Here is a 12,046-nt window from a genome sequence, read left to right as displayed (position 1 = left end):
TAGTTTTTCTAATCCTTATTTTTGTCTCTAGATTAAAGTAGCTAAACTTCACAGCTGATCATGTTACACATTGTTGAGAGATCCTGAAAAATTACTATGACCGGAGGACCCGTAAAAGATGAGACTTCTACACATTCTCCACAAAGACAGCAGAGATCTGAATTGTAAGCCAGAACTATCTTTCCTCATAGTTTCTTCATGTGCAGATGGAACGCGCTACGGAGAGAATTGCAGAAAGTATGCACTAACCTGCATATTCTACTTCTATATCTGCCAAGGCCCGTACAGTATTTTCATGTGTTACTTCCTCAATATCAAGCATCCCAACGCTGTCATATACATGCTTTGTCTTCCTGATTAGTTCTTCAGTTCTTGATCTAATTTGCTCTGGTGAGAGGTCCCATCTCAAAAGGTTTCGGCCTGATGCGATGTATGAAGAAGCCTTGAGCTGGCTAGTGATTTCTGCTCCTAATGTCATTCTCAACACAAGCCGTGGCCCAATGGACCTGAAATGAGAAAAAAGATCTTTACATAGGAAAACTCTAGTTGAAGATGTAGTTTATAGTAAACATCAGAAAAGCAGTTGACCTTTAATAATCACAGAATGTTTTCATTCAAGCAAGAACAAAGTCCTTTTTAGAGCCATGTATTTCTTGCCAGTGGGACCATATACAGCTGTCACCCTTACCATTTAAGTTTAATTTTAGATAAATCAAAGGTTTGTCTTCTACCTTAATTCATCTAGAGGATGAACAAGTGCCATCTAATATGTTTGTAGACAGAGATAAAAATTTTGGTATAGAAATAATAAAAATTTAGAAATGTAAAATAGACAAGTTCAGTTACGACTCAATCTTCAATGAAAAACAGAATTTCAGTTACTGAAACTCTATAATCAGTATTTGCATTTTTGAAATTCGGAATAAAACCCACACAATGATTTGTAGATTATGAACACCAAGTGCTGCAAATATGTATACAACTAGATAAAAAAAAAAGTCATGTGTTCACTTAACAAACAATTTTATATTTATATTGGATGTCTGCCCCACAATCAACCATGGGAGGGAAACTTCTAGTTGCTCCTCTGTTGAAAACTTATTCTCTTAATTGTCATGGATTTTATATAGATAGCTCCACTTTAATGCAAGAATTTACATACTATTGAGCTGAAAATATAAATCAAGTATATTTCAACTTTAGCTAGCAGAAAAAAAAAAAAATCACATACATAACTCATCATAACTGTGCAGTGCAATTACTGGCTGCCTTTTTTTTTTTTTTTTTTCTAATTTTTGTGACAATACTAAAAAGATGTACCTTGGAGCAATGAATCCAAATCAAAATTAAGAAGATACTGACTTTGAAATACTGGCTTCCACACTCCCACCTCCCTGGCCCAAAAAAGCAACACTCAGCTTTGTTGTATGAAGGAGATATTTAGTCAGGCAGCTGACTGAAGTTGGGCTAACAAAAACCCATGGTCAACAACATATTAATCTTTAGAACACAGTAATATCCCAGTTATGTATGAATTATTTGCCGAGAGATATTATAACTTGACAGTAATTAAAAACTTGCATTCAAGGAGTAAAGTGCTGTGGTGTTTCGTATTATATGAGGATAAACCTACACCTTCAGAAAAGCAACAAGGAGATTCTAGACCTTTGAGCTCCTCAGGTCAGCTCTAGCAGGCAGAGACTATCTGCCTCTGCGTTTCATTCACATTATATAAAGTAATAATGACAATGATTTTCAACCATAACTAAAGAAATATAAGAACACACAGAGAGAGCTTGCTACTAAAAGGGATGCTTATTTTACACTGTTTTATATGAAATACCTTTTCCTGTTAACACCAGTCATTGTGCATGAACTCATTTTATTGCAAAACCAGTCTGGTATGTGCATAAGTGCTCAGATAGGTTTTGGCATACTATACAGGGAGCATACATAAAAGGACAGGCAATTTTAGCCTGAAGGAAAAACAAAGCAAAAGAGTGAAGTGCTAACAATCAGAGAGGAGCTGCACACAGAGCTTGTATTTGAAGGCAAGACTTTTTATTAAAAGTCTTGTTGGTCTTTAACAGGAATTTTCTAGATATAGCCTAGCCAAAATTATTTTTATACAAGACGTAAATGAAAGACAACATTCTTATCCTTATGTTGAGATTTATTTCCCTTGTTACTACAGTTTCTTCAAATCCTCCCATACCAATGTAGACAAGATACTTACTTTTCACTTCTACCAGCGTACAGAAATATCAGTGTCCAGCATATTGACAATTTAACTCTGAAAATGAAGCCTGGGTAAAGAATATTCCTTCCATCTCTGCTTTCTCTCTCCAATATGAATTCAGATGTGACATGACTGAATTACCAGCTACACCACCAGACTACTACAACTTGGAATCTCATTTAGAAGCTTCTGATAGATCAAACTGCTTTTGTGAAAGCAAAAGGGCATGTAATAGCATTCTCAGAATGCAATAGTCTCTCCCATTCCCCCAAAATACTGAATTTTATCCTGAATCTACAAATCTGTTAAAGAATAGTACTTAATTAAGTCCACTTCCCACTGGACTATGCTATGTCTAGTCTTTCACACATCACTAGTGCAGCTCTGGCACAACCTCATGGGTGCTGAAGGCATCATGAATATCCACAAAAGTAGTTTCAATGCTAACTCCCTCCCCCCCTCCATAAAATATCAGAAAGAATATGAAATGTGCCAAATTAAGGTCAAACTAGAAGTGGAACAGAATCAAAGGAAAACAATAACTCCAAAACAACAAAGCTAAAGTGCAGATATTCTTTAAAGAGAACTTACAGCTTTCTATAATTCATTACCTTCACACAGACATGAAAATGCAGCTCTGCCACTGACCAACAACATATTATCATAAACAATCATGAAAATAATCACAGCAACAACAGATTACATTAACTTCAGCTGTCAAAAAAAGTATAATTAATAAAGTTGGACAAATTTAATTAATAGAGGGTCCCTAACTGCTGCAGAGTGCTCCTTTTAAGCACCAAAAAGATCAGACCACCTGATTTTCTCAGTATATTGGCTAGCTGCATTAAGGAATACACACAAAAAATTGATAGCTTCATAAACAATAGCCATGAAAGCCATCAAGTGATTGACTGTATCTGTTAGAGACAGCTAATCATGGAACAAAACCAGCCTTGTTTTGCAATGCTGACACCTTGTCTCCTCCTGCTGATACAATGAAGCAGTCATTCATATGGATTAACAAAACCAGAACAAACTCAGAAGAACCTGGAAGTCTTTCCATTGACCAAGTGAATGGAGGCTTTCAAAAACGGTAATATAACATTTCAAGTAAAAACAATCAGAATATGCAACCATAACATGAAACTTCAAATAAAATATAAGAACACCTGCTGTTACCTTCCTACTAGTTGATCAGACTCCCATGAGATTAATGAAAAATAACATGCAACTAAAGTATACACAGAGGTGAAAACTCAGCCTTGCTATGTCTTTCAGTGGACTGGTGTTTCATATTCTTTGATCTACATAAAATTGTAAACCAATTCAAATATATAGTAAACTTCATATATGTAATAAAAGTGATAACTTGTTTTATATTTGTTCACGAAAAAAGCCAAGAAATGTCAGATGCAAAATTAACAATTAAATAGACTATAAAAAGAAACAAGAAATGATAGGATAGCTAAAATAATGAATGTTTAAAAATGCTTTGCAACTATATTTGTCATATTATTAGAGAGAAAATATTACTGTAAATTGTACCACTGAGGAAAATTTTAACTTCCCAGATATAGCTTGGAAAATAAATTGAATAAATGATATTAATTATGGTAGGCACCAGATGCAATAGCAAAGAGCATTTTTTCAAAAAGTAAATGAACCAACATGCTGCAATTATTATATAGAAGGCTTGTGTTTCTGTTAATGGCAGCAACATTACAGAGGAGCCAGCCATTCCTTGGACTGAGCAATCAGAAAACGATTCAGTTTAAATTAGACAGAAGAATAAACAAATGTAGGTCCATAAATAAGGTTATGTGTATTCTGGGTAAAGCATTGCTGGAGTCTGTAGTGGCCAGTTCAAACTGTTTAAGTCATTATACTCAATGTTCTGCAGTGCTGTGTAGGACTGTTGACATCCCTGGGTTAGGGATAAGGTCTGTGTTCAGCAGCAGGGTGGGCTTAAGACATTCCCCTTTCCTCCTATTCCTCCCCCTGCTGCTCATTTCTGCCTTTGTGCACCCCTGCATCTCTGATGGCAGAGTAACTACTGGTAGGATCATCACAGAATCATGGTACCAAACAGGTGAAGAATTAATCACAGAATGGTTTGGATTGGAAGAGACCTTAAAGATCACCCAGTTCTAACCCCCTGCTGTGGGCAGGGACACCTCCCACCAGACCAGGTTGCCCCATCCAGCCTGGCCTTGAGCACCTCTAGTGATGGGGCATCCACAGCTTCTCTGGGCAGCCTGTGCCAGGGCCTCACCACCTTCTGAGCCAAGAGCTTATTCCTAACACCCAATCTAAATCTACCCTCTTTTTCTCTCTCCAGCTTTCCTGTAGGTCCCCTTCAGGCACTGGAAGGCCGCTGTAAGGCATCCCCAGAACTTTCTCTTCTCCAAGCTCAACAACCCCAACTCCCTCAGCCTGTCCTTGTAGGAAAGGTGCTCCGGCCTCTTGATCATTTTTGAGGCCCTCCTCTAGACCCACTCCAACAGCTCCATGTCCTTCTCACATTTGGGGGCCCAGAGCTGAACTCAGGGCTCCAGGTGGGTTCTCACAGGAGCAGAGCAGAGGGGAAGAATCACCTCTCTTGCCCTGCTGGCCAAGCTGCTTTTGGTGCAGCCTGAGACGGCTGCCTTTGTGTGCTGCAAGCACGCACTGCCAGCTCCTGTCAAGCTTCTCAGCTACCAGTATTCTCAGGTCCCTCTCCACAGGGCTGCCCTCTAATCCCTCATTGCCCAGCCAGTACTGATGTCCACGATTACCCTGACTGAGGTGCACTTGGCCCTGTTAAACCTCATGAGGTTTGCACAGGCCCACCTCTCAGGCCTGCACAGGTCCCTCTGGATGGCATCCCTTCCCTCCAGCATGTCCATCACACCACACAGCTTGGTGTCCTCCACAAATGGACCAAAAAATTTAATTGGGTGGGGGGTTTCAGCTCATCACTTCCATCACATATTTGATGTGTGACTTCAATTGTGCTGGCTTAAGGATCAAAGGAGTGCCAACAGCCACTTAAGCCCGCACTACTGCTAGAGGATACGTGTGAAATGTATGGGTTTAGTCTTGAGGTCTTGAGATGATTGCTGTTATTAATGACAATTTCTACCAAAAGCTGTACAAGTTGAATAATAACTTAGTAGTTATTATTTGTAGATGATGCTTAGTAGTGACTTCTAAAATGGGATTTTAAAAACGAAAACAGAGCTCCTAAGTTACAGACCACAATCATTGCTATTTTTGCTAGAATGCCAGGTATTTATTTTGCCAACAAATCTACAATTTGATTACTCGCTGCCTCTGGAAAATATAACTATGATTTGATTTTACCAAGGAGGAGGACCTTTATAATATAAATACCCTATTGCATTAGAGTATTGTGTTACTCTATTACTGTATTGTAGTACTCTATTACAGTAATATAGTGGCCAATGTAACTGCTGCAAAGACAATCAAAGCAGCTAAACTTATTGGTTGATTTTAAACTTGTACAGTAAATACTTTAAACATAATAAACATTTATGTCAGACTGTTTTTGTTTAAAAACAATTTTCCATGTCTGGAGCATGCCGAACTACCCTTTGTAATAAAGCACTATTAAAACAAAATAAAAAGCCACAGTCTGTGAAGCAGAACCAGCAAATGTTAGCATCAGCTTTAGAAAATACAAAAATCTGCAACCTTGTTCACAAGGTGCTTCTCCTACTGATGATCACTTTAAAATATACTCAAGATTTAAGTCTTCTGTCTCATTTATCTCTGACTAAGTACGGATAGCTATGATTCTATCCAAGACTCTTAAATTATAGTTTTCAAATCAATCTTTACCTAAACACTACTAGTTACAATGATGAATGAGATCTTACAAACTAATAAAATATATTTTAAAATGCATTTCTGGGAAACATGTGTACAGACAGGTTTATTGTACATGCTTGTAGATCTAACAGTTCCATATAGCCATGTAAATATTAGAGTATATCAGCTTTGTGTAGAATGGAAAACAATGTCCTCTGCTGGTGAAGGTCTAGTGTAACAGTTTCAGGGATAAAGGGAAAATCAAGACAGATTAATTTATTTTTTTTAAGTAATAAAGAAAAAGAAAAAGAAAAAAGACAGGCATTAAGATGATTTAGCACTGAAAGATACTCCTAAAGGTTTGTACATATCAACTTGAAACAAAATGGAATATTACTCTTTCTGTGCACTTCCATAAGTAGAAAAGATGGTTCTCATCTTCATAAAATTATCAAAATGTGAAGGTTTCTTACACACAAAACCACTAAATAAAATGTCATATTCTAGTTTTTGAATATTCTAAGGGAAAACAAATACAAATATGTTTTTCTTGTTGCACCTTATGTATGCTTTGGGGGGGTACTTTCAAGGATACAAATAAGAGAAGATTTGGTAATCACAATAAATTAACTTATTTTTCACTTAGTAATTTACTGTATCAAGCTTTTGTAAAAGCTCTTAATTTAGAAATGAGAACAGCAACAGGACCGTTTTTTCTTTTGAAATAGCAGATCTTAGTCAAACTCTTCCTTATCTTACAGGCTGCAAGAGAACCAGCACCGCGTGCTGGAAGACAACATTGTGGATGTGAAGACCGTGTTCACCAAGAAAGAGCAACCAGCACTCTCAGGGCTTCACTCGGTGTTTTATCCCCACCTAGTGGTCATGTTTAAATTAGAAAAAAAAAAAAGTTCCAAGGCAATACAAAAACTGTCAGATTGCCGCAGGAGCAATTATTTAATACTTGAATAATATGCCATATGCTGGCATTTCCCTGAGAGTGTTACCAAACATATATAAACAGTAACAGACAGTCATGGTTTAAGTAAACCATTACAACAGCTAAGTCTCTTACTCAGTGGAACATAAGGCTTTCCAATTTCCTTTAAGTGAAGACCTATATAATTAAAAAAGAACACTTCAGAAACAAACTACAGTCAGTATTCAGCAACAGCTAATATAGTAGAGGATGGTACTTTGCCTCTGTTCTCTGCATGGATTTTAACACAGAAATTTTATAGAGTTGTACTATTTAGCCTAAATTCTTGCTTGAATTCTAAATACATATCCACACTGTTTCAGTTTTGACTCATCGCTTCAGACAATAAGATATTTTTTTTTTACTTCAGAGTAAAGAAAGGACAAAAATCAAGGAAAGTCAGCAGAGCACTGAGTAAACCATGGCAGAAAACAGGAAAGGAAGAAAACAGGAAAGGAAGAAAAAAAGTCCAAGACAGAACAGGAGTTATATCAACTTAAAGCTGATGGAGCTAATTGGAGGGGAAGATGATGGGGGCACATTATTTCAAGTTGGCAAAAGAATGAGACCACAACCCCAAAATTTAAGTCAGCACTTTTTCCTGCTGGACAAATACATTTGAAATCATTATTACAAGTGTCTGGAGCAGTGAATACATGCCTTGAATTCTTGGGCCCCTTTCCTTAGAAAAGTGCTTGGCTTTGTGTCACAACGGAGTTTGGCACAGACAGAACTCAGTATGGCAAGAGGACAGTTTGCTTAGTATTGCTGAATTTTGAGTTCCATAACTGTTACAACAAACTTTTTTTTTTTCTTAAGCTATGTATGATGGAATAGAAGAAGATCTGGAACTTTTTAACATTAAATACTTAATTTGTCACTAAATCTTTCAGAAAAGAAAAGATTCTTTGCATCTCAGATCCCTGTAAACTCTGTGTTGATTACATTTCTATAGTAGATACACTTTTAGCTCTTAAGATCAATGTAAGTTAAAAAAGCTGTAAGTTACATGATCATTTTAAAACATTTATCAATAAATACATTTATCTCAGTTCTACTCTTATAATCTTATCATCTGGCAACAAACGTTTACTGGTTTCTCTGGTAGAATTAACAACAGTAAAGTACTTGATAAATGAACTCTTGGCTAATAAAAAATGCAGACCATAAGCAGGAATTAATACAGGTGCATAACATGTTACGTGTGCCGCAAATCCCTAGGCAGTCTTACTGTACTTGCATCCTCTATCCCTGTCCCCTCAACAGTCTTTAAATAAAAGCAATTTGGAAACTGCTCTGACTAACTTTTATAAGAGGTGATTTCTATGTAGTAGTCCCAAGCTGACCATGCAGAAGGTCAGGGTTTCTGCAGACTGCCTCATCTTGTCTCTCCCCAGTTGCAGCATTCATTAAAGTCTTACTAGGACTGCTAAACTGGGTTACAAATCCAATCTGTGAACTGAACCCATATGGTGTCACTGCAAACTTCCAACATACCACACTCCGGCTGGAGAATCTTAGAAAGGAGTTGAGAGACTTTTCAACAGGTACATGCAGACTGCAAGTGAACTGCTTAAATTACACTGAATGTGATGCAGGAAGCACTCATCAAGAGTTAATTTGATGATCCTTGTGGGTTCCTTCCAACTCAGGATATGAGTCATGATTCTGTGATCTGGGTTATCTTCTTGCTTGGTTCTACCACCAAGTGAACCATACAAAACACAATGGAAAAAAGTATTTCCAGCTCTCTCTGGTACTGCCATAAGCATCTCACAAAGGCCTGTCATACCTGCTATGTAAACAGCAAACGCATGCTATTTAGTGCAAACACCACACACTGTTACAAGGACAGTTCAGTACTTGAACAAAATCATACAAAGCATTTAAAACAGTCTGTTGATTTCAACTGAAAAACAAGTGGTACTGCAAGACAGAAAAAAAGTATTAAGGAGGGTTTGTAAACATAAAAGCTAAATACATTTAAAATGTATCCTTTTCTACAGAAGGAACCCATGACTCAATCTATTGGAATTCTTTAAAAGACTCAAAATAGACAGAGATCAGTCTACACAGCTAGTGTAGTCTGTTTGGCTTTCAAAGACTAATGAAGAGATTAGCGAAGTTACAACATTTACTCATGACAATACACATGAAATGTCAGGAGTGACCAGAAGAGGAAGAGAGAACAGAACACAAAGATTTACTATACCACTCTGTAACATGTGAAGCACAAAGACACTATGTGCAGTTCTGCTCATCCCAACAGTTATAAACTTTCTCATCTTCGGTTCTCCCACCTGCCCCAAACCTTTTCCTCTTCTACCAAGTCATGATGAGTCAATACTGATCAGCTGCAGTGAGAAATTAATTCCATCCAAAGAAAAACTAACTAGATGGGGATTCTTCAGCCTGGACAAAAACAAACAGAGGAAGTATTTAAGAAATTTATCCAATCATGAAAAGCATGGAGAGAATGAACTGGGATTAATTTTCCCCCTATTACTTCTGACACGACTCAGAAAAAGATCAGTCTTAGGAAGCTTGTTCAATGTAAAAACACACTAGTAGACTAATTTTTGTACAAAATCCTAAGGCAAATGCTTTTTGTGTAGGGAAGTCCCCAGAACCTAGACTACAACAAGGCACAGGACTGTTCTGAAAAGTTACTGCTGCATGTTTGCCTTGCCTTTTGTGCTTTCCTAGGCATCCTGATCCTGACTTCTGTAGGAAAGAGGACAGATTTTTGATCTGTCAATCCAAACCACTGAAAATAAATTTTTCCAAGCCAGGCATTTCACAGAATCATACAATAACCCAAATTGGAAAGGACCCACAAGGATCATTGAGTCCAACTCCCGGCACCACACAGGACCACCCAAATATCAGTCCAGATGTCTGAGAGCATTGTCCAAATGCTTCTGGAACTCTGTCAGGCTCAGTGCTGTGACCACTGCCCTCAGGAGAGGTGCCCAACCACCCTCTGGGTGAAGAACGTTTTCCTCACACCCACCCTGACCTTCCCCTGTCCCTACCCCATGCCGTTCCCTCAGGTCCTTCTCTCTTCGTAGAGAGAATGTCAGAACGGTTATTTCCTCAAAAGATGTTGATTTCATTGCTTTTTTTAGTCTGTTCCAACCAGTGCCCTACAGGACAAATTCAGACCACAAAATGCTTATGAGGCTGACATCTTTGACTCAGTAGGTCCAGGGAACATTTTGCTCTGCAAACTCTGCTGAGCAGCCAAATTGTTTCTCTAGAGCCTGCTGTGGTTACAAAGGTGGTGGCTGTCGCTTTTGTCCACAGGAGATCAGTGCTGCTGGGGTACACAGATGAGGTTGTGCAGTCTGGGGAGCACAGGGAAAGTGAAAGACGTCCTGTGCTTCCTGCCTGGTCCTTGCCATTGCTGGAGTTGGACCTGACAGTTTAAGGAAAGCACACACACACTAAGGCAATAAGTATGCTATAGGAAAATGCTATAGAAAAGCCCCTACAAAAGGTCTTCCCAGTTTTATGATCTCCATCCCCATTCCCTGCTCCTCCTCCTGCCTCTTCCCACCAACCCTGTTTCTTGCCAGTTCACTTCCCTGTCAAGAGAAAAAAAAACGTGTTCAGATTCTCTTTCCACAGACAAAAATCTAAAATTAGGTCTTAAATAGAAATTCTCATTCTCCCAGAGCCCACATACATCTATTTTGCTACTCAAAATATTATTTTGAAGATTTTGAAAGAAAGTCTTCAGAATTCTTGATTCCTGGAGAATTATTTTAGGACAATGAAATTATTTAAGTCACACTTCCCTCTTCATTTTTTCTTCCATTACTGCTAATATCCTCAAAGAGCAAATAGGCTATCACCCTAACTTAACTAATCCATGCGTCAAATGTTTAATCATTTTATTCAACTTAAGATACGTTTGAAACTTCCTAAAAACTGACATTTCACATATATTAATGTGAGATATCTCACATTAACATTGTGAGTGTGTTTGCTATTCAACATTTCTGCAGCCATTTGCTTAGCTTTGGGAAGTCAGAGGTCTCTGTTTGGCATCCAGGATCATTCTTATTTTTGGGGGATTGGAGGGGGACAATGACTTGGTCACACTCAAATGATGACTGACAAAAATAATGCAATTAACAAATTGCAGTGATCGTTCCCTGATGTGCTTGCAACACGTGGTGAAAAAAAAAAAAAGCAGCAAAATCAATGCCTAAATCAATACCCAACGCTTTCTTGGCATTTAGGAGGGAGGGGTCTTTAGTTTCCACATGCAAATTGGAAAGATTGATCTTTTAATTCTTCCCCTAAAGGAATAACTTCAGTGCTTCAAGCACTCCACGTCTTTCTTTTTGTCTGAAAGACCTGCAGGAGATATATGGGCAGCCAGCGCAAAACATGGAGAACAGCGAAAACGCCTGTAACAAATATATATACATATATACATATATATACATGTATATATATAAAGATGCAAATGTGCGTTGGGGAAATAAAGTCTTTGTGCACTGAACCTGGCAGCAGAGGGGCGATCCGGGAGGGGGGGGCTGCGGCTCCTGCCCGCCCCGGCTCCCCCCGAACAAAGGCAGCGCAGCCCGGGGGGCTCCCCCCTGCCGCAGCCCCCTCGCCCCTCGCCCCTCGTCCCCCGCAGCCTCCGATGAGCCTCATGCTGCTCCCCAGATCCCTGCCCCGAGGGGACAGGGCAGGGCTGGGCGCCCCCCATTTTGAGGCGGTGCCCCACAAGCCTCCCCCCCAGCCCCTGGGCGCCTACCTGCGAGCCGCGCACAGGGCCAGCATGGGGGGCGGGGCCGCAGGAGGAGGAGGAGGAGGAGGAGGAAGAAGGAGGAGGAGGAGGAGGAGGAGGAGAGAGAAGGAGGAGGAGGAGGAGGAGGAGAGAGAAGGAGGAGGAGGAGGAGGAGGAAGGGCCGGCTGCGCTCCCGCTGTCACCGCTGTCACCGCCGGCCGCGGGCACCGCCACGGCCGCCCCGAGCATCCGCTTCCGCCGCCGCCTTTCT

General features: G+C 39.5%; 1 protein-coding gene across 2 annotated transcripts in view; it reads right to left on the bottom strand.

Annotated features, from left to right (window-relative positions):
- Nucleotides 1-12,024, bottom strand: part of NLN (neurolysin) — a gene marked incomplete at its 5' end in the record, with an annotated part of 38,202 nt that extends 26,178 nt beyond the window's left edge. Inside the window, 3 exons of one of the 2 annotated variants that reach the window (XM_084504826.1) lie at nt 250-506; nt 11,803-11,888; nt 11,926-12,024. In XM_084504826.1, the coding sequence (XP_084360952.1) occupies nt 250-506; nt 11,803-11,888; nt 11,926-12,024 (442 nt within the window). Of the gene's footprint in view, nt 1-249; nt 507-8,528; nt 8,629-11,802; nt 11,889-11,925 lie in introns of those variants that run through there. The other variant, XM_084504827.1, reaches the window with a different exon arrangement.
- Nucleotides 12,025-12,046: the final 22 nt, after the last annotated feature.

This window comes from Aythya ferina, assembly GCF_964211825.1.
Source record: "Aythya ferina genome assembly, chromosome: Z".
NCBI classification, from domain to species: Eukaryota; Metazoa; Chordata; class Aves; order Anseriformes; family Anatidae; genus Aythya; species Aythya ferina.
Note: the sequence above shows the minus strand (reverse complement) of the source record. Positions and strands in the feature narration are given on the sequence as shown.